This window comes from Microchirus variegatus, assembly GCF_963457635.1.
Source record: "Microchirus variegatus genome assembly, chromosome: 13".
Lineage (NCBI taxonomy): Eukaryota > Metazoa > Chordata > Actinopteri > Pleuronectiformes > Soleidae > Microchirus > Microchirus variegatus.
The window spans coordinates 11,440,685-11,463,980 of NC_139814.1; the positions used below are offsets into that span (position 1 = coordinate 11,440,685).

Below are 23,296 nucleotides of genomic sequence, written 5' to 3' on the forward strand. Positions count from 1 at the left end.
TGACTGTGAACAAATGTGACAACGATTTGAATGTAACAGACATCTGTTAGGCTCTACAGTGTTAAGATTTTACCTCTGTCGTGTTTTTCATTACCGTCTGAAAACTACTGTACAAAAACTTTATGAAGGGGATTTCCTTTATGTCTTTAACATGATGAAATGTGGTGGAGTTGTGCGCTCCCTTCCACATTTTATAAACTGGGACACACAGATATCTTCCTGTTGACCCAATATGTCCTTCCATCTTCATAACTCTCTACCTGTCGTTTGTGTGACTCCTTCCCAGGTGGAGTTGGCCGCGCTCAGCTAAAATATCAGATTGCGGGTATATCTTGATGAAGCTGTCATCTTCTCTTGCTGCTCTACAGATGAAATTCCTTCCCAGCTCAATTGCATTGAGCCCAGTGCCAAATATGCCACTGGGGCACCAAGGATCTCTTTGTATGGGTGAAGGCCTATTTTTTTTCAGAGGGTGTATGCTCAGAAATGTGGGAAAACAACATGGAAGCTTGTGTGTATGAGACGCCTCAGGAGAAGATCAACATGTTGCGTCTTCTTGACGCAGTCGAGGTTTTTCCACATATTTCAAACTAAGCAGAGGAGGAGAGACACATGTCTACATGTCTGTTTGACTCTGAAACACCGAGGAACAAAGACCTCAGGTGAAGTAAATCATCACCTGATCCTGTGCTGCCTTTTACTGACAAATAAATTTAACTTGTCCAAATATTGTGTTCAAAGGACATTCTATGTTAATAAGGACATTCCATTCATTTTTGACATAAAGGTCAGTGGAATCTACAACAAGAGGTACAACACAGCCTGTGATAGAAGCTGTAAGTGTTCTTTCCAGTCTATAAAAATATATATAATCGAGATGATGTCACAGCATGGACACTTTCTATTATGGTACAGGATACAGCATAAAAAAAAACTTGTGCATCCACCTGACAGTTACAGAGTCAAACAAAAATATTATTTTTGTTACTTTAAATCCAACGTTTTCTCCCGATTTTATTTTAAAATATGTCTATTTTAAAGGGTAACCTTGGATCGCTGGCGCACAACTTTAAGCCCTAGAACACGAACAAGGCTGTTTTTTTTCTATTACTATACGTATATTTATACAGTGGCTGTATAAAACTGTCTGTTTTGTGACTTCTGCACGAGTATCTCTACTCCTGTTATTTTGTTAAAAATACGCGATACAGAAAGAATCACAACTTTGACTCGACAACACGTACGTCTAAAGCGTGCCCTATAAACACACATCCCCAGGATGTCCATATAAAAAAGTGGTGTATTATTCCCACAGCAATTTACCAAGGGTGCACCTGTGGCACAGTACTGTGAGCACTAATTAAAGGTCTAGTGGGTAAGAAATAGTGACATCTAAGGGTGAGACAAACAGACAACTCTTAGCCTTCCTTCCAAACACATCAGAGAACTACGGTGGCCTTTGCACACCAGAAAGGATGTAAACACACCTTCACAACTCTCTCTCTCCGCTCTTTCATCCTCTCACTCTCTCTCTGCCGTGTCCCACGTTATATGGTTTATAATTTGAGTCTATGTGGGCAGAGCTGTTCCTCTTTGTTTATGTAGTAAGCTTTATCTTCATGCTATGGATGGCTCGTTCACTCAGTAGAAACTGCTGTAGAAACATGGCGGCAATTGTTATTTTAAAGCAATTATACACTTATATACTTTATATAATTATACCAAAAACATACGTTATAAGTAGTATTTACAATTTCAGTCAGTTTGTTGTTTTCCATTTGAATGTGGCTGCTACTAACACCCTTATTGTTTATTGATCTTGACTCTTTACTTGGGTATAATAAAGTACAGTACAAGCATTTTTTTAAATCAAATCTGTGAGATTAAACCCATTCTGTTATAATATAACATAATATCATATAATATAATGAGTAAAAGTACAATATCCTCACGTCTGAGAAGCATATTCCTTATCATGTAAACCTTTAATTGATAGTCAAAATATGTGCAGATTAAATTTCACTTTGTTGACTCAAAACAGCCAACTTCAAACCACCAGAGTGTCGGCAGTGCAGCCAAAGCATGTCCACCCATGTCTGCACTGAAATTGAGTTTGGTGATGAACACTCTCAGAAGGTGAATACTCCTCCTTTTGTCCCGGCTCTGTGGACCATTAAACACCAGGGGCTATATCAAGAATGGGCCTCCGCTCTTTCTCCCTCGGCCTTTGCCAGAGTCTCCACAGTCACCAGACTTCAGAGTGGAGTTACTCAGGCGTACACTGTTTGCTTTGAGCAGCGCTGGCACACACACACACGCACACATACATGCCTGCATGCATGCACTCAGACACACACAAACACACATATGCAAAGCTGCAGCGCAGTCGCCATCTCGTTGCAGGATCTAATAAGCTTCACTTCTTTCATTATCTCTATAAGTCTGCGCTAAGTTATGAGCAGCAGCTTATAACAGCTTCTTGACACACAGATGGCATCATTTCTCTGGCATAATTCATCCTATGCTTTTACTTTTGTACCCTCTGGTCTGTTTCCCACGTCCATTTACGGTCGTGGTGGATTCTCACAGGGCTTAAAAAGTAACCAGCTCTACGTGACCACTGGTTATAGAGTAACGTGTTGCACCTCAACTAGCAATGATTAGATTAGTGAATCAAAGTCAGCCTTTGTCTTTCCCTAAAAACATTCCTGGGATTCCTGACGTTTCGTTTACACTCGACACTGCGAGTGGTTTGAATTTATACAATAAAGACAGAGATTAGGAGGAAACTGAGAAGTACATTAGAATATTATCTACACACACAGGCAGTAAATAAAAAGGTGCAGAGACTATTTAAAGCATGACTTTCCTAATGTAAACATGAGCAACCCTTGGACACTCATATCTGTGCCGGTTTCAATAAAACAAGGATATGATCATCTATTTTACTGTTGCCAAGGAGCTCAGCTCACAGCTGCTGTTCACCGCTCGCTGACAGCTCCCAGGTATAAAAATACTACTCGGGCAAATATGGATTTCCAGAGAAGCTCAAACTTGTTGTGCACCTTCAACAACCAGTAGACGAGCGCCTAATGGTGACAACAGGTTCACCTCCTCTCCTGCTCCCGTGTTGCACTTGTCACAAGAAAAGGCTGTGTCAACAGAGACAGGAATGTCACTGAACGAGCTGATCTGCCATCACGCTTCCCTCTCTCCTCCTCACCCAGCATTCACTTCTCATTGCCCTCTGGTCCTGTTCTTGCACCCTCCTCTGCTTCTCACCACATGTGTGAGCTTCAACTTTGTCCCCATAGGTTCACTCGCTCCCGAGTGTCTGATGAAACTAGAGTCAATTGCAGCATAGGCCGATACTATGACTAAAACTGGAACTGTTGAGAATAGAGGAGAGAAATAATAAGCATGTTCTGCTTACGTTCTGATAAATCATAGTATTTTTTAAAGTAATATTCCAGGGATGAACAATTCCAATTGAGACATTTTCTTCTTTTCTCCAAAGTTATTTATTATAATTTTGCTGATTAAATTACGATGGATACGATTGTTATTATCTGGTGTACACTCTTAGAAATAAGGGTTCCAAAAGGGTTCTTCTACAGGGGCTGAGGTTCTACCTGGAACCATTTGCTTCTGAAAAGCCCTTTCCTGAAGAAGGGGTTTTTCAAGGGTTCTTGGTAACACTAATGGTTCCCGTAAGAACCATTTTGATCCAGAGAACCCTTTAAAACCCCTTTCCTGAATAAAGGGTTTTAAATTATTTTTAATTTATTTCTAAGAGTGTACTTGATACAGCAAGGATTAAAAACTAATATTTCCTCACAGCCGTAAAGACTTTCTGGAAATGTATAAAACACGGAGAAAAAGTATACTCTTCATATGTTTTTAAATAGAAATCTTATCAGTTGTGTTAGTTTATAGTATTATTTGATTATTTGAGTTGATTTATTTTCTGCAAAACAACATCCTCTAATTCACATATTTAAGCCTATAATGACTAAACTGAATAAACACACTGGGTGTTCCAGTTATCACTGTAGTAAGGGCTCACCACCACACTATGGTGACAGTTGACAGGAAGCACAGACTTTTAATTGTGCAAAGTTTCCACTTGTAAACGGTATCAAAGACTGGTATTTCCTGCTCAAGTGTAAAAACAACATTTATCCAGATTGACTCATTAACTAAATAGCCAAACTCCTGTCAGTGAGTTAAGATGAAGACACCATTAGAGCAGCAGAGTAGCCTCTGAGCACCTGTCTGCTCCCGGATCATTGCGTCACACCCACCTATCCGGTCAGTCAGTATCGGTGCGCGTCGAAACCACGGGGTTGTTTACACAAGCCAGCGGGACCCACGAGCTCCTACATAAACAACAAACAACGCAGCTGCTACTACTTTCACCGACAATAATAACCTGTCATATCCTCTTTACGCAGCGAAGTCTGATCCAATTATAGACGGAGAGGAGAGGAGCGCACGGTGCGCAGAGCTGCGTCCAAAGCTTTTGCTTTGTAGAGTGAGTGAGTGAGTGAGAAACCTCGATGATTACGTGTGATGGACACGCTGAAAACACGGCTGCTTAAATCCACGCACAGCGCCACAGGTGTCCTCCCATGTGTGCATCCAAAAAGGCAACAAAGCAGCCCGCACCAAAGCAAACGAACAGCACGCAGAGAGCAGCTGTGTCCACACTCACAACACACACTTTGATAGTTGTCCAACTGTACCTGACTCCAGAAGTGTCCCCCGCTCCTCCTCCTCCTCCTCCTTCTGTCTCTCTCCTCAGTCACACACGCGCGTCTCTTCCCTCTCTGTGCAGACTTTAGCACACAGCGATGTTGTTCCTAATCAAAGTGAGGACAGCAGAATCATTCACCTCGCTGCTGCTGCTGCTGCTGCCACAGAAACCTGTTGCCAGCACATCACACACACAGTGTTCGTCAGGAGCCACTTCATTGGTGGGAGGTTTCCTGAGGGGGCGGAGCCTGCTGCATGAGGTCTGCTTCATCTCTGTACTCACTTTAACACCTCAGTGTTATGAGGGAAACAATAATGTGTTTGAATGGTGCTATGATACTATATTCATAAACTATACCAATCAATATTAATAATCAATCAAAACGATGCAGAACAAAAAACAGGGAATACATTACATGGCATTACTTAGAATAAATGGAGGCTTTACTTTATAATCAATATTTTTGACTTAATAACTCACTCTAACACATTATCACGATCTAACAGTATCAAAACAGTCAACAATAATCCCAATAAAATGTCAGTTGAAATTGACCTACCTCTACTTTGTTGTTTATATTTCCAGCAACGTTTGCTCCACTACATGTATTTCCTCTATCTATCTTTGTTACTCGTTACTACCGAATAAAATCAGAGGAAGAAGAGTTGGTAATGGTCTGTATTTATATAAAGCTTTTCTAGTCTTCAGCTTCAGCTGCTTCACACTACAGTTCTCACCCATTCACAAACTGCAACATGGAGTAACGTGCCTTGCTCAAGGACAAATAAACAGAGCCAGGAATTGAACCCACAGGCTTCTAATTGAAAGACAACTCACCCTACCACTGAGCCACCATGGCTGAATCCTGACTTTAAAAAACTTCAAAAACTTTGGTACATTTCATCAGACAATTACTTATTAAATATTTGATACTTAAGTACAGTAAATGTCATATACTTTAAGATGTTTTACTTAAGTAATATTATTTAAAAAAAATAACTTTTTTACTCAAGTGTCCCTTGTAGGTACTTTATGCAAGGCTGAATCTAAAAGCATCAATTAATAAGAATTGCAATAAAATGTCAGATGATTTAAGATTAAGTTAAACACAAACATTCACCTCAATTATGTTATATTTGCAAAATGCATAAACTTTAGGTCGATATATATAAATATATATATATTGAAGCTTATTTATGTAGATACTGGCGCAGAGAAACATAATGGCCCAGCCACAATTGATTATTCAATCCCAGACGCCAGTGTCTGTCTCCAATAATTAAGGCTGTAATTCACTACTAGTTTCATAATCTCAACTTGTTCGGTCCACAAAATGTCATAAAATGGTGATTTCGGTTTCCCAGAAATGCTGGCGTTCTTAAAATGTCTTACTTTGTCCACAAATCATTAATATTCAGTTTAAATTGTCTCTTTGTTATATGGAACACATGCAAATGTTCATGCTGAAGCTGACAACAAATGAGAATGCATTTAATCATTAAAAAGCAAATCAATTATCAAAATAGTTGACCATATTTGCCTGTTTTGCCCATAAAACTGTTTTTACCCTAACTGATTTGACAATAAAGTGAGAAGCGGTGATTAAGTTTGCACATAATTATCTGAGAGAAATTACAACTTTAAACGATGTTACTATTGTGGGAAAATAAATTGCATTATCTCGCCAATATATTTCCAATCCTCATTTTAATACAACAATTGAGAAACAAATGAAAAATGGATAAAACCAGACAGACACGTACAAAAAAAAGTCTCTTTACTTCAGAGTTCAGTACCTTTCCCTTTCCCACCCATGTGTGGGACACAGTGGTTCCTCCGGGTTCCACCAGGAGGCGCCAGAGCAGAGCAAAAGCACAGCACAAATACCAGTACAAAATAAAAAGGTACAGCTGAGACAGAGCAAGAAAAGAAAGGCAACTCGGACATTGCATTAAGTAAATTAAGGAAAGGAAGGAAAGAAGAATAGTCATAAACACCGTATACTGTGACAGAAGTGTGAAAAATGGGTATTTTTCGCTCTTTAGTTATTTGGTCTACTTCAAGGACTCTTGCAGCACAGAGGCCAGAATATAAACAGATCAAACATTTACTGCATTGGTTCACATGCAAACCCCCTCCTCTCTTTGTTTTTTCGTTTCTTTTTTTTTTTTTGAAAATGACTATGCACATCTGATATGACATGATGTCACTACTTGCTACGCCAACACCATCCAAAAAGCACTGATTTCACAATTCATGTGTACTGCAGAGATTAAAAAAAAAAAAAAAAATTAGAGAGAAAAAGTTGACTCAAAACGTATGGTGTAAAAAAAACAAACAAACCAAAAACGCCATACTGTATACAACCAAGACACATAGGTTCAACGTATTCATTTGTTCATTGGTCAACTCTGCAGCATGATCACCACTGATGTGTTCCAGGAAAACGTTTTGTGCTAATATTTACAACTACTTTAAAAAGGCTACATATATACTACTGCATTTTCAGCTCAACACACTTGTGAATAACCTATATTGTTTGTGTGTGTGTGTGTGTGTGTGTGCCAGTGTAAAGTGGCAGCTGATTCTCTTGTCTGTTGTTTGTGCTTTGTTCCAGAAAACATAAACTAATGAAAACCTTGTTTATTGTTTGAGACTAATGAGGTGAAATTGAAAGTCAAGTGTTAACAGAGCATTTCCTTCACAGCTAATAGAAGAGTTACGGCTGACAGGAAGCGAATGTGGGTAACGATGTTTCCATAGTCAATATTAAAATGCTGCTGTATAGATGTCAACGTAAGACGCAGCCAGCAGCATTTTTTTTTTAAACTTAGCCGACAGCACAGCAGGCACTTCCAAAGCAGAATTTATGCGTTTCTTGGTGAAAATGGTAGTAGTATAGATGTAGCCTAAATGGTAAACACCTTCTCTTGGAAGTGTGGATGAAATCTTGACCCATGTCTTCTTTGGATTAATCAGCACTGGATATAAAATGACAAATATAAAGAAGAACAAGGTCAACCTGTGTATGTATGTACTCATGATCGCAGGGACAGGAACAATCAAATGAACTTCAAAAATCCACCTGACATTTCTGTTTTACAGTTACGGATGAACTGGTGTTCACTTGTTACCAACTGTGATACAGCAGTGCTAGAATGAATCATTTCGATGGCAAATAAATCAGTGAATCAATTCTTTAAAGAAACTTCGTCCAAGGAAGATTTTTGGGGACTCTCTTTTTCCATACCAAGAGATATATGTATTGTGTGTTTACATTTCATCCCATTAATTCTAAATGTGGGTTTGACTGTTTATGTGTGTGTTTAAAATACCATCACACTTGTGTAGCCCGCGAATGTGCCCAGTCAATTCCAGTCAGTCAGTGCGGGTACGTCCGTGCCAGTCAGTCACAAAGTGTGTGAGGTAGTGTGTTGGTGTCAGTGCTTTGCTGGTTGGCAGGCAAGATGTTTGAAAGACTGTGTTTAAACATTCATCATGATTTTTTTTTTGACTCCTACTGGAGAGATGGGGGGGAAGAAAAATGATTTGCCTAGAGTCACTCAAAGTGCTATACATAAGCATGGATGTCAATGAGTATGTTTCTCTGTGGTGAACAAGTAAAGGGCTATTCAAGAGAAAATTGGGCAAGTCGCCGACATGACATACAGGTCATTCAGATACAGAACAAAGATGTATCTATGTGTCCTTACATGTCGCACCTCCATGCTGCTCGTTTGTCATCCACTCCTCAACTCTCATTAGCTGCCACCAGCTGGCCTAATCCCTGGCGCACAAACACGGCCTGGATGTCCTTGGTCTTGATGCAGAAGTCACAGGCCCAAACAGCAGCACTCTCCCGCGTCAGCAGCCCGTATGCTGGCTCTGTCAGACCTGTGCAGTCACGGTGAAACCAGCGTTGGCACGACGCCTCGCACAAGATGGCGTCCTGGTCATCGTGCACCTCCGCCATACAGAGGCCGCAAGGGAAGACCATACCAGGGCCGCCGAGTTTTCCGGGGCCAGATCCAGGCCCAGTTGAAGAGGCGGCAGGACCAGGAGGCAGAGGAGACTGGGTGTTTGGGGTTGAGGTGGAGTTAGAGGGGGGGTTGGGGTTGCTGCCAGGAGTGTTGCCGCCATTGTTGTTGGTCATGTTGTTCTGACCTGAATTGGGGGTCGCATTTGGCATGGGACCACCTCCACCAGGAGTGTTGTTCTGCTGGTTGTAAGGCGTGGAGCCAGGTGCAGAGTGAGGCGGAGTGGATTGTTGCTGTTGCTGGGTAGAGTTATTAGAGTTTGGTGTGTTTGCATTGCTTGGGGGCTGTAGCTGACTGGTTGGTGGATGCTGGGGCTGACCTGATCCATTCAGGGGACCAGTAGGGGAAGAGTTGGGGTTAGGCTGTGGCGGTGCTGACGGAGGCTGACCAGGTGTATTGGCGTTAGGCTGAACATCAGGGTGGCCAGGGAAGCCGCCACCACCAGGCTGTGGAGGACCAGAGTTAGAAGGAGGACCAGGAGTGGTATTATTAGGAGGGGGGCCATTGGGATTTAGGTTAAGTTGTTGCTGCTGTTGCTGTTGCTGTTGCTGCTGCTGTTGCTGCTGCTGCTGCTGCTGCTGCTGCTGCTGAGGCCCAGGTGGTGGCCCCCCTCCTCCAAAGTTCTTTCCATCGTCATTGCCTGGCCCTGGCGGACTGGGGCCAGGGTAGGGACCATCCTGTGAGGAAGGGAACTGTCCTTGAGGGGGCATACCTTGCAGACCTACCATGTTGCCTCCAGGGCCGCCACCCATACCACCCATCATATTCATCCCCGGACCCATGCCTCCTCCCATGGAGGGCAGGGGGCCATGTGGGGGCCCTCTGGGGCCTCCACCACCTGGTAATGGTGGGCTGTTGAATGGATGTCCACCCTGTCCATGCTGCTGCTGTGGAGGCATTCCAAACCGAGGGTGGGGTGGCCCCCCACCTCCAGGACCTCCCATGCCGCCTGGTGACAACATGGGGTTGAATCCCTGCCCAGGGTGCATGGGTGGACTGAAGTTTGGTGGCATATTGAACTGAGAAGGGCCACCAGGGGGAAATCCTCCACCACCCCCTCCTCCCCCTCCACCACCACCACCTCCAAAACCAGGCATACCTCCAAAGCCTAGCTGGTGGTGGGGTCCAGCGTTGGATGGAGGGCCGAACGGTGGCCCCCGTCTAGGTTGACCACCACCTGGTCCACCTGGGCCACCCATGAAGCCCATGCCACCACCCATTCTGCCTCCACCACCATACCCACCTCCTCCACCTGCTCCTGGGCTTGGAAGAAACGGAGCACCACCTTGTCCTCCTGCCACAACAGGTCGGGATGGCGGCCCAAAGTCATCATCAAACGGGTTGGAAGCGACCAGGTGATCAACCATGGGGGTCGGAGGAGGCGCAAACTCAGTAAGGTGGGAGAACCCCGCCGCCTAAAACAAGAGAGGAAAAAATAGAGAGCAACAACATTATTTATTGCTTTCACAGAAGCAGATAACGTTATCACCTCCTCTGTTGAGATTATGTTGGACTGTGAGCAGCATAAATAAAAAAGTAAAGGATGGATACGAGCGAAATTTTCTGGAAATGTACATTACAGTTCAAAAGTTTGGGGTCAAAGAATAATTTTGCCCTTAAAACTTTGCTTTCATCAAAGAACCAGCAAAACTGTTTTCAGCTGTGCTAACATAATTGCACAAGGGTTTTCAATGGTTTTCTAATCATCCAATAGCCTTCTAGCGCGATTCGCAAACACAATAGACCATTAGAACACTGGAGAGATGGATGCTGGAAATGGGCCTTTATACACATGTGTACATATTCCATTAAAAACCAGAGGTTTGCAGCTAGAATAGTCGTTTACCACATTAATGATATATAACAACAATTAACATGTATATATATAGCATTTATATAAAGTATTTCTGATTAATTCAATGTTATATTCATTGAAAAATGTGTTTTTACTTAAAAAATTAAGGACATTTCTAATTGACCAAAACTTTTGAACTGTAGTTAAGGCCATCACCCAAAAATTAAATTATTTGATTTTGGTGGTATTTGGACAGGAAGTGGAATTCAGAGCCCTGGCAGATGTTGGTGCTCAGAGCGATTTCAATACTTTGACTGTACCTGTCTGCAAGGTAAAGTAAAATAACCAGATTCCATCAGTAAGATATTACCTGAGTGGTTGATTTCCTCGCCTTCTTCTTCTCTGGGCTCTTCATCTGTGAAGCTGAAATAGTACAAATGAAGGGAGGGGGTGGAAAGGGGTGAGTGTCATATTAGCTACAACAGAAATAAGTGTTTTGTGCCATTGGTCCACCAATCAAGTGAAGTATCACATTTGGATTGGCCAATACCCCTTAGTGACAGAGTGGAGCAGCTTTAGACCTAGGCCTGTTTGTTTAAGCCCAACAGTTGGGATGGATTCAATGATGGGACATAGACTGGCATGAGGACAAGATGCTGAACATCCAGGCGTTATCATCACCAAATTTATGAAGACTTGAATCGCAAAATGACCCAGGCAGACCAAATGACCCAGGCGAGAGCGAGAGAGGCCGCAAACAGAGGCAGAAGAGGTAAGGTCAATGAGGGAGACAGGAAGAGACGAAGACATGAGGACGAGGAAACGAAGTTGAAGATACACTGATAGCAGGAGAGACATCAACCCTGTTCACGGGTCCATTCTGTGAGAAACAGCCACCACCGGAGACAGTCGTGAAGTTTACATATGGGGAAGGCGAGAAGGGATTTGCTAACAGCACCAGTGCAGCCCATTGCAGCGCAGTAATGGATGATTCCGATCTGATTGGGAGATGGGTGAAATTAATTCCTACCTTTGTTTCGTTTTCCTTGTCCCGCCAGTAGTCTCCCCGATTCGGTAGCCATTAGCTAATATGACTGTCGGTGAAGTGGCATATCACCATTCAAGGGAGAAAAAAAGTTAAAAATGACGACGTCTTGAAGGCTATGAGCCGAAAAGGTGGAATCTGCCTTCAGGTCATGTCAATAACGATGGAATGGTTATCATCATCATCATCATCACAGCAGTAACTAACACGTTTTGGTTGTTAAATGATGTTATAATGACGCCGGCCCAGGTCTGCGACAGTCCTTTCCAGCTGCAAATGTCTCGCCACGGTTTCTGTCACGCCGGGATTTGGTCACCAAATAAACATCAGGTAAACCTGAGCTCGTTCACGTTAGTCGAACAAGTTCGTTTTGTGCCAAACTAGTATTTGCTATAGCTGCGGCAAACTGACTGCTTGATACCTGGCTCGTCTGCCGGTACCAGCAAGTTACAAAGAACCCCCCTCTTTGTAAAATGATCACTTACAGATGTGTAGCGACTTGAACCAGCTAGCTAACGCAAGCTAGTTACTGCTAATAGCTAATTGGCTAGCCACGTTACTCAATGTGGCTAGCAAGCAGCGGTGAATAGCCGCAACACTGATGCATGAATCCGAAACTGTGACTTGTCTCTCTGAAATCAAAATATGCCTTCCGTTGCATTTGTCAAAGCATGTGTGAGAAAAAGCAGTCGATCACGTTTTGAGAACAGTTCACTATGCTAACATTAGCTTGCTAGCTAACGTTAGCATCTCACTGAAGATAGCTAGCCATCTTGCAGACTGTCTTGGAAGCAAACTGTACCCTTTCTCCGTTGCTTGCTCTGCTGTCCTTTAAACTGAAATTCTCTGGTGTGTCATTGCCAGCAAACCAGTCCTCACACGTTGTATGCTTGACGATCCACCATTCAGCTATAATTCATTCAAAAACGCAAATTTTGCCATAATTACCATGGCCTACTGTCGCCACCGGACAAAGAGGGACAAACAGGAGAATCGCGCACCATGGAAGGTTACATTTCGTCGCAAAAATGGGGGGTGTCGATACGTATAATTAATCACTCTTAAAACCAAAGCGGCCGCATTTATAAATACACGGATTGAAATGTAACTTATAGTACCATATACTTATATTACCATTCGAATCGTTGTATTATTGCCCACTGTATTTATTTTTCAATTCATTTCATAGAACGACTGCCCTACCTTTCACTGTTAAACATGGGGCAGCTCAACGGACCATTTCCTTATAAAATAATATCAGGGATGGACATTAATTTGACAACCAATTATGCACGTTATTAAAACTTGTGACATAATTATCAAATTATCAATATATATGTCAGATTTTGCTCACGTTTTTATTTGGAAAAATCCCTGTAATTAATGGATGTAGACTAATTCAAGTTAAGCAGAATCTAAGGTTTATATTAAACTAAACTCACGGAATAATTTGAACATACTATATTATTATATTATTTTGCATTCTATATTGTCTGTATATATTATTTTAGGTGCACATTATTTGGTGAGCTGTGATGCAGGTCTCCCTCAATGGATCTCTAATGATTTCTTAATAAAGGAAAATAAATGAAACCATTTTATGTATAGTTATTATCACGCATTAATCACCCTGTATATGTTGTTGTTTTTTACATTCGTAATATATATATACATGTGTATGTCATTGTGTTGTTGTTTTATGAAATATGTTTACTATTTAATATATTTACATATTTCTGTTTGTGCTCCTACATAATTTTTTTTTAATCTTATTTTTACTTCATTAATTATACTGTATTTTTTTTTTTTTTTACCTTTATCTTGAGTATAGATGCCAACTTGTATTCACAGGCTAAAACAGTAAATATGACCGCCCACCCTGTCCTGCCTCCCACCCTGAACCACACTCAGGACGCAGTTGGAGCGTCACTGCAACAGTGGACGGTCGTCAGAGAGAAACCACTCTGGGAATGGGACCTAAAACCAGAAGCAAGCTCAACTTTCCCTTCTTAAAGCTCTTCCACCACAGAAGACAACTCTTTATCCAAAGGGAATGAACTTTTCATCTGTAGAGAAGAAGGAGGAGCAGGTGTCAGAAAACCACAAATGGGCTAAATCAAAGGCTCTATGGTTTTCAGTTTAACATGCCAGATTGGCATCACGTTTGTAAGTCGTTGACTTTTAAAGGATAGAGCTGTTGGCTTTTATGACATGCTTTTAAACTAAGGTGTGGAGATCCTGTAAAGTTCATGCAGGTTCTATCCCAGAATAAAGCAACGGAAGTCTTTTGTTAGAAAGGCTGTGGTTTCTAAAGGTGCGTCTCTGGGGCCCTGGTGCATGGCGCTGAAAGGTGTCGGGGAAGAAAAAAAAAAAAAAAAGCCAGAGAGAGCGTTGTTGGTTTTCATCTGAGTTGCAATGGCAAAGTGGTTCAAGGAGTTCCCCATCAATCTGAAGAATGGCGCCGACAGGATCCGCTCAGCCTCCGAGTCAGGCTCCCAAACCTGCAGAGTCAACAAAAGCGGTCTGGTGGTCAGCATCGGCACCAAAACCACTGGATCCAAAGCGGCCCTTCGCAAGATCTCCTCCGCTGACAGCACGGGCGGCGGCGTTGGCTCTCTCCTGTCCGGAAGAAACCGAAAGAACTCCGCCGCAGACGGTGGGAGTTCACCCAAAGATGGAAAGGTGTGGGATAACCTTCTGTCCGGGAAGAGCCGCAAGAATTCCAAAGCGGAGCCGGTGTTTGAGGATCAGCACAGAGCTGCTGTGAAGAGTTCCCCGCCTGTCAGCGCTTACATCAACCGGCTGATCAGAGTGGACAAACAGGACAAAAGTCCCAACTTCAACAGTGGAACCATCAGCAGAGAAGTGGCTCCTGAAGCAGAGAAACCTACAGTCCAGAGCAAAACAGAAACTGTGAGTCAAAAATATCACTTTATATCAGTCAGTACCAATAATTCCCTCACATTCTATGGAGTTCCATGACATAATGTTGTTTTAATTGTATTTTTGTTGCAAATATTCTACAACTGTTGGCTGATTTTGGTGGAATAGTTGTAAAGTGACTATAGTTATTCATGTAGTAAAAATACTGCAGTTGTGAGACACTCCTACTACTATATTTTAATACTCTCTAGGATATTGTGAAGCATATATCACAATCAGTCAACAAAAATAAAAGCTAGGTATAATATTGAAATAGATTCTGGATAACATGTTGCCGAACTAACCATTTAGCAGAATGTCATAATACATCATTGATCATTGAGACACAATCATAATACAGATTGTTATCTCTCTAACAAGTGTTGTGTAACTGAGAATGTTGCAGCTTCTGCTTGTGTGTCAGATAAAAAATGTCCATCATCGTTTAATTATTTATTTTGGGGGGGTTTCCAGCTGTTCATGTGATGTCAAATGAAATAAAAACAAACATAAAGTGAGGCACATTTCCCTGATACCTGCAGCAGCCAAACAAAAATAACATCAGTGACAATGAAGAAGCTTTGGATCCGATCCAAGTTTTGAAAATTGATATTAAAGTTTCTATGTCTCGCTTCCCCTTTGTCTCAGCAGCAGCCATTGTGTCCACTCCTCTTAGTCTGTCTCTCCAGCTCTCCTTCTGTTGGCCCTTTCACACCCACCTTTCCCTGCCTTGAATACAAAGCTGTGGTCACTGACGAGGCCTTCACCTTCCTGTGCTGTAATCTGGCTCAGTGTTCCTCATCCCCCCCCCCCACATCCCTCTGTCTCTTCCCTGTCTTTCACTCGGTCCAGGCCCCCTGGTGAAGGCTATCATATTATAAAAAGCATTGTGTTATCTGACACTCGGGTGCTAACCCAAGTTCCCTCCAGCTTGGCTTTGAAAAAAAAAAGAGCGAAGCCAGGAAGGTGACAGTAGAGGGATGGTGAGAAAAGGGACAGATAAAAGAGTAGAGGAATAAAATGGAGGTTTTATGTTGCAAAATGGGAGTAAATCCCAGTTTTTGCTCTCCGACCACTAGTTTGATCAGGTAATATATAAATGAGCGAGGATGTCAAAGCAAGAAAGATGTGTGTCTTCATGTATGCCACTGCAGATGAAACGGTGCTGATTTGAGAGGATCTGCTATTTGATTAAAAACACTGTTTAATGCCAGCATTTATTTGGAAAAGGGAGCGTGTTTGGATGTGACGCAAGATGCAGCCATGTCTTTTGAAAGTGTCTCGTAAAATAAACAAGAAATGATGTGGCACTCGATGAGACGAGATGACTCGAAAGTCAGGCATGACTGGTTTGGCAGAAGTGTGGCTGTTGACAGAGAGATACCAATGTGAAGAGATTGGACTTTGCAACAGAGAGACAAAAGAGAGGCTCCTCAGAAGGAAAATGTAAATGAGGTGCTAGACTTTGTATTGGACTGATTTCATGATTAAAATCTTCATTTAAAAATGCCATTTTCTATAGTTCCAGCTTTTCAAATTTGAAATAGGGTAATAAACGCAATATCTTTGGGTTATGTAGAGCTGTTCAAACAACAACAAACAGCAGGATCATTTAATCTATTATGATTAAGACAAAGAATCAACAAAATAATTGATAACTAGTTCCTGCAAAACTGCAAAACTAATTTTGTACTCCACTTTCTGTGTTTAATTGTCATTCTAAAAACGTTTCTTCTTCTCTTTTGACACTGTGAAGTGTTTTAAATGTGCTCAAACACTGCGTTCTCTTTGTATTTTCTGATTCAGGTGATAATTCTTGAGGATTACGCAGATCCCTTTGATGCCCAGAAGACCAGAGAGCAGAGGGAGGCGGAGCGGCTTGGAGAGAATGACGGTTACATGGAGCCTTATGATGCCCAGCAGATGATAACTGGTAACATGTTTTATTATTCTACTCTGAGTGTTTCCTCCTCATACACCTGCATTTAAGCACATGTTAGCACCTGTGTGACTCTCTGGGCCAAACAGTGACAGCATGAACTCACTCCCCTAGTGCTCTCTGCACCCCATGGGGTTGCCACAGCAACTCCGTTGCGTTCGGACAATGGGTGCAGTTTCCTGCTTCCTCTTTCCTGTCTCTGTTTCCTGGTGCTATTCTCTAAAAAGGAAGTTGGTCCTCATTGCCTCCCCCCTTTTCGGATGCAGCTCTGTGTAACCCCCCTACATGGACCTGTCTGACCATTTATCAAAAGTTCCCAGCATCCAGGATGACTGGTGGACTGTCATCCAATCACGTGCTCTGCCGACCTTTCACTCCATTACTCCATTGTTTTAGCTGAAAGGGTTACACAATAGCCCGCTGTGAATGTGAAAATGCTTTATTGCGGCGCTCTCGGCGAGAAGTCACTTCAGTCAGAGCCAGGCCTCCTCAAAGAAAATGACAGAGGATGTGAAGAGTCAATTTATGCCTCAGTTTAAATCACACTGAGGAAGTAAGCAAGGCTCTGATGTCACAGAGAGTCTGAAAGCAAAGGAATAACTTAGGAACAACACATTTGTTTTTGACTATATTTTTAAGCTCATAATTCCACATCTTATCATGACTAAAAAATGAAATGAATATTCCCAGCATGAAAAGGCCATGGGTCTAGCCAACATGGTGTTAATGAATTCAACAGTCACAGAATTTGGTATGAAATAGAATTGTTTAACAAAAGCCCTGCCAAGTTTTATGCAGTGTCTACCTCAGGGTATAAACTCTCAACTCAAACACAATTAGTCGCGCTTTTTGTTTAATTTCTGATAAAGTCGAAAAAGTCAGTTATTAATAAGATGTGCAACGTTCATGCTTTAATTTTGAGATAAACTCTCTTTGCAGTGTCATCAAACTTCATGTTTAACACACATATTAAAACATATTAAATGGGAGTCCAGGTGGTAGAAGAGAGTGGATTAGAGAGAGTCAATCACTTCACCACCATCGTAGTCCATCACTCATCTTTTAATCCCCCCGAGCATCAGCGACCTTTTTTAACCTTTGGGTAAAGTATAGTAAAATATTCTACACTCTAAAGACTTTTAGCTTTCACGTCTTATGGCTTTCTAATTATCATCACGTGACCTAACTCTCTGTTTAAAGAATGTGTCTCGTATTAGATACAGCTATTTCCAGTCACTTTGTTATTAGCAGAGGATTTAATGCTTATCTTAATCCTCAATCTCATGTTTTCTACCCGCAAGAGATCAGACGTCGAGGATCCAAAGACCTGCTGAAGGTCACCGTGCTGACCGAGGGCGGCGAGGTGACGGCGGAGGACGGCCAGTCCGGGCCTCTGCAGATCTATGACGTCCCGTATGAGGGAAGTGGCGGAGATGGCGACAAGGCGGCGGTGACGCGGCCAGACCTGGATCCTCGCCCGTCCACTGAGTACGAACTGCCGTGGGAGTGGAAGAAGGAGCATATCGTGAGAACTCTGTCAGGTAGAGCAGATTATGAAGTGGATTGCATTTTAAAACAATTTAGGAAATAGTTTTAAAAGGTGACATGACATGACATGACATTTTCACGGCAGAAATTGAATATACTACCCAAAAAAAATCTTGTGCCATCATTAGTCTACAGCGAACCGGACAGACAGAGCACACATTTACTACACTACTGTTCAAAAGTTTGGGGTCACCTGTAGAATTTTTTTGTGTTTTCCATTAAAAGTCACACTTTTATTCATCAAAAGAGTTGCAAAATGAATGGAAAATATAGTCAAGACATTGACAAGATTAGAAATAATGATTTTTATTCCAAATAGTAATTTTGCCCTTTCGTCAAAGAACCAGCAAAACAGTTTTCAGCTGTGCTAACATCATTGCACAAGGGTTTTCAAGGGTTTTCTAATCATCAATAGCCTTCTAACGCAATTAGCAAACACAATGTACCATTAGAACACTGGAGAGATGGTTGCTGGAAATGGGCCTTTATACACCTATGTATATTCCATTAAAAACCGGACATTTGCAGCTAGAATAGTCGTTTACCACATTAACAATGTATAGAGTAATTCTGATTCATTTAATGTTTTATTCATTGAAAAAAAGTGCTTTTCCTTCAAAAATAAGGACGTTTCTAAGTGACCCCAAACTTTTGAACTGTAGTGTATGTTAATGAAAAAGAACAAAATACTTTCTGTGTATGTAATATATAATTCACACTATAGTTCCCCCGACGTGTGGGGTGAAGGAAGGGTGAATTAAAGGATTAATCCTTTCTTTGTCACAGATTTTGTGCACATTCTTCCTGAACCAGAAAGATTTCTGTAACACAGTAGCCTGTGCCTGAGCCTTTCTTCTTCTCTGTCTCAGATCCATGTGAATAATATTTGCAAGTCAGTGCCTGCACCACATTTATATTTTATACGCTGCACATACCAACAGCATACAAAATAATGTCTGTGTATGGAAACATCAAAGTGCTGTCTTCTTATTCTATATTCAAACCCGGGCATGGAGTCAGTTGTTTCTTTACATAAATTCATATCTTCTCTCTCATGACTCGTCTTCCCACAGCACAGTTTGACAGTCTGGAGCGCTCGGCCAAAGATGAGACGCCGACGCCGCCGCTGCCGACGCTCACCAGGCAGCCGCAACACCCGCCGACCCAGCCGCCGTCTCAGCATCAGCATCTGAGGCAGAAGAGCTGGACCCAGAAGATCCTGCGATCTTCACCCCCAACGCTGTCACCGTCCTCCGCCTCATCAGCCAACAGCCCTGACACGGACGCCCGCTCTGTGGACCCGTCCCTGCCCCTGGAAAAACAGAGGTACCTTCACAAACAAGTACAACACAATAATCCTGAATCCTTAATTATAAAGGAGCAAAAAAACAAATAAAGGAAGGTGTTCTTAACTGTAGATTAGCATTGGATTAGCTCTGTAAATACATGGGAAGAAGGAGTTTACATGTTTATTAGGTACTCAGGTCACCTTCTGCTGCTGAAGACCCTCTGCTTCAAGTTTGGGCAAATCTGCATACTGTATCCTGGTTGTAACCACGGGGGATTTCAGTTACTATAGCTTCTCTAGTATCCCTAACCAGTCTGGGCATTCTCCACTGACTTCACTGACTTCAAGGAAAGCTGGGTACACCCTGGACAGGTCACCAGGCCATCAAAGGTCCAACATATAGAGAAAAGTCACTCACACACTCACCTACAGTTAGGATAAACACCATCAGACGAGCAAGCTCAGTTACGAAACTTGCGAAACGCCAAATCCAAGATGGTCGACTTCCTGTTGAGTTGAGGCCATGGTGTCAATAGGATTTTTTTGTTCGTCTTGGGCTGGACAATGTTCCCACCGAATTTTGCGAAATTCGGCACAACTAAATCTCTGCCCGCTCCATAGGCGTTTGACCTGTGGGGGCGCTACTGAGCCATTTTGCATTGGTTTTTTCGCAAGTCCATAATATTACAAAATGTTTAAATTTTTCAGTTCTGGTGTGTGGCCATTTTCGTTCCTTTTTCGCACACCTTCAAGGGGTCAAATTCAAGATCAAAGCGGCAAAAGAAAAATAATAATAAGAATTCCTATTTAATCTCATCACAGACCCACGCTCACGCACATGCAAACACAGAAGGACCCTCGACCTTCTTGCTGTGAGGCAACAATGCTCGCCACATCTCCGCTGCGTGCCCTTCCAGTAGGTCACCAGTTTCAGTTACTCAGACCAACAACAACCACGTCACTTAAATCACCTTCTTCTTCTTTTCTATTCCGATGATGCTCAGTTAGAACTTCGGCAGCTTGTCTTGACCGTGAGTCAAACTCACCTGATTCTAATAAACGGGCGACGTTATCGGGCTTCTGCATTGACCTGCTGATGATGTGACCATTTGAATCAGGTGTGTTGGAGCCAGGGTTATTATAGTTTAACGGAAACTAAGTCTAAAACTAAAACTAGCTGTAGAAAAGGGAAGCCATTTATTTTTTATCTCACCACATATTTATATATGTGGTGAGAGCAGTATGTACTCCAAGGCCATTCAACTTAAGGCCCGGGGGCCAGAACTGGCCCTTCAAGCACTTTGGACCGGCCCGCGGCCCATTAACCCATAAATAATGGACTTTGCGTCCCTTTTTGGCAAATACTACTACAGCTGTAAGTGTAGGCGGCCTATGTATGTACCAGAATATTTTGCATTATGAGCCAACTGTAGCGGTACATGTGTCTTGTTGGTACTGTAACTTAGATTTCTGCAAAAACAGCCTTTTGTTGCCATTGCACCTTAAAGGGGAAATAAGTAGTTTATAGTGCCATCTAGAGGAGAAGCTGAAATTTACAACAAAGACCTGCTGCTCTGCTCACCCCCTCCCTTCCCTGAGCGCTACGGTATCCGCAGCTGGTCAAATGTCGCCCTCGTCGTCTTTCTCCGTGTCAGCAGATGAGGTTCATGAGGTGAGGGAGAGGGCGAGCTACCGCGGCGGTAGCAGACGAAGCGGAGAGAGTGGAGGCGGGACTTCCGCTACAAGTAAAGAGACTCTTGTTTTGTTCTCTCGCGTTTGTCCTTACAGGCTCCGGTAGAAACATGGCATCTCGCTGCTAACAGTGGCTATGCAACCGCGGTCTGCGACCATGTTATTTAACATGACTTTTTGAAACACTACGAAAATGAAACAAAACTATTATACAGCGACTAGACAATGCAGGAGCACATAATACGTATAAAAAAGTGGATTTTGGGTAATATAAACCCATAAATACTACACATTGTACCTTTAATGTTGTTTATATAGTTATCTCTAATTTTGTAAGAGCCTTATCCAAATGTTGGTGGTACTGTAACTGTAACCTTTTTGCACTATATGCAAACTGTATTGTACCTGAATGTTGGTGGTTTTGTTACTTAGCTTTTTAGCACAAAACTAGCAGCGATTTCAATAAATAAGTGTTAAATAATTGAAAACATTGTGTATCTATTTGTATCCGTTTACTGCACATGCAACACAAAATAGTAGTACAGGGGTTTCAGCCTTCAGAAAAGCTTGAATAGCCCTGATGTACACGCTTTTACTTGGGTAGATATGAAGCATTTCATACCTGCTCCACCTTATTCAAATAACCAACTCGTCACCAAGCTCTGCAGAAGCCCGATAATGAGCTGTTCATTTGAACCATGTGTGTTGGAGCAGGGTAGTGGTTCCCTCAGGACCAGGATTGAGAAACCCTGAACATGCAGTTGAAGAGATGAACCTCTGTGGACACCTCCCTCACTGAATATAGCTCTTAATAGAAACACTTGATCGATCCGAAATGACATTTCTCTCCTCCCTAATCTGTCTCAGCTGGTACCACGGCTGTGTGACTCGACAGGAGGCGGAGTTTCAGCTGCAGTCCTGCAGAGAAGCCAGTTTCCTGGTGAGAAACAGCGAGTCGGACAACAGCAAGTACTCCATCGCCCTCAAGTGAGTGTAACGGGAAAGTGCATCAGTGTTGTCCAATAGGGCTGAAACATTACACTGTGAGTTGTAAAACTCAACAGCTGAAAGTAATTAATGTCACATTTTTTTATATACTTTTAAACGTATATAAGGCTGTTAATATTCAGTACATTCCATACCGCCAACAGACCAGCTGCACACATGTAGTGACTTTTATTAGCCATATATTTAAAGCCCGGTGTAGCTTATTCATCTATATCATAAAGAGCTCCACCGTTCACACAGTTGCATTAGCAAAAATGTCCTTTTATTGCAGTAATTAAGCAGTTTATCAAAGCAGTCACTTCCAGAGAGTGGGTCCCAGAATTTTACCGAAGATTTATGTGTTTAAGTTTCAAATAATATACATAAAATGTTGTCAAATCTGAAACACACATTTTTTCTCGTCATGATTTATATATTTATTGTAAATTGGATGATTGGCCATCTTTTTTACCCATATAAAATGCTTAGGAAATGCTGTATTAGAGCACAACACATGTATTAATCTGTTGCTACATGTTTCTGTATGTTTCTCCAATGTGGTTAATATTTGCTTTTAACCTTAAACCTGTAGAACCCAGGTGTTATTTGGAAATGCCTACCCCTTTATAAATAATAAATAATATCTTTATGATCATAATTTCAGTGTTAATGAATGTTTTTGAGGCTGAATATTACAGACAGGATGATGCTAGTGAGAGAAAGCTCACCAAGTTGCGTTCCTAAGGCAAAATTAGCTGCTCTAAAGCACGTCTCTCACATTCTTGTTCCCTCTCCTCTGTGTGACTCAGGACGAGCCAAGGCTGTGTGCACATCATTGTTGCTCAGACCAAAGAAAATGGCTACACCCTGGACCAGAGCAGCTGTGTGTTTCCCAGCATCCCAGAGGTGGTGCACCATTACTGCACCCAGCGTTTGCCTTTCAACGGAGCCGAGCACATGACTCTGCTGCACCCAGTGCCTCGCGTCCACTGACCCCAGCCCGGCCCAGCCCACATTAGGTATACAAAACAAACACGCCTCTGGGCCTGCTCGGATTAAATCTTTCCAAACATCAGTCGTAATAACCTCATTCCTGATCAGTGAAGCTCAATGTGTACCACTGCTGAAACTCCATTTTTATGTGAACATCGTGACATATTTGCAGCTCGTGCTTTGTTTAGAACTCCAGATTGCTTCTTTTATTTGTTTACCCGGGTGTTTCGGCTGATGTAAAACACCCAGGTTGTTGTTTTGCATGTGTACCAGCTCAGTGCAGGTGATCGGGCA

General features: G+C 42.3%; 2 protein-coding genes across 3 annotated transcripts; one reads left to right on the plus strand and one right to left on the minus strand.

The window, feature by feature from the left end:
• Positions 1-8,067: 8,067 nt before the first annotated feature.
• On the minus strand, positions 8,068-12,514 carry pygo2 (pygopus homolog 2). 2 transcript variants are annotated; one of them, XM_083899341.1, is made up of 3 exons: positions 12,436-12,514; positions 10,959-11,011; positions 8,068-10,208 (listed from the first exon to the last, which is right to left on the minus strand). In XM_083899341.1, the coding sequence occupies exons 2-3, from the start codon at positions 11,001-11,003 to the stop codon at positions 8,508-8,510; spliced, it is 1,746 nt and encodes a 581-aa protein (XP_083755467.1). In that variant the 5' UTR covers positions 11,004-11,011; positions 12,436-12,514; the 3' UTR covers positions 8,068-8,507. The 2 variants fall into 2 exon arrangements, with proteins under 2 accessions (XP_083755467.1, XP_083755468.1); XM_083899342.1 differs by lacking the exon at positions 12,436-12,514 and having other exon boundaries at positions 10,959-11,069.
• A 1,534-nt stretch (positions 12,515-14,048) lies between these two features.
• LOC310935383 (SH2 domain-containing adapter protein E-like) lies at positions 14,049-23,002 on the plus strand (the record flags this gene model as incomplete). The annotated part of the gene is made up of 6 exons (XM_083899271.1): positions 14,049-14,546; positions 16,362-16,488; positions 17,796-18,035; positions 19,116-19,368; positions 21,890-22,009; positions 22,819-23,002. The coding sequence occupies 6 exons, from the start codon at positions 14,049-14,051 to the stop codon at positions 23,000-23,002; spliced, it is 1,422 nt and encodes a 473-aa protein (XP_083755397.1).
• Positions 23,003-23,296: the final 294 nt, after the last annotated feature.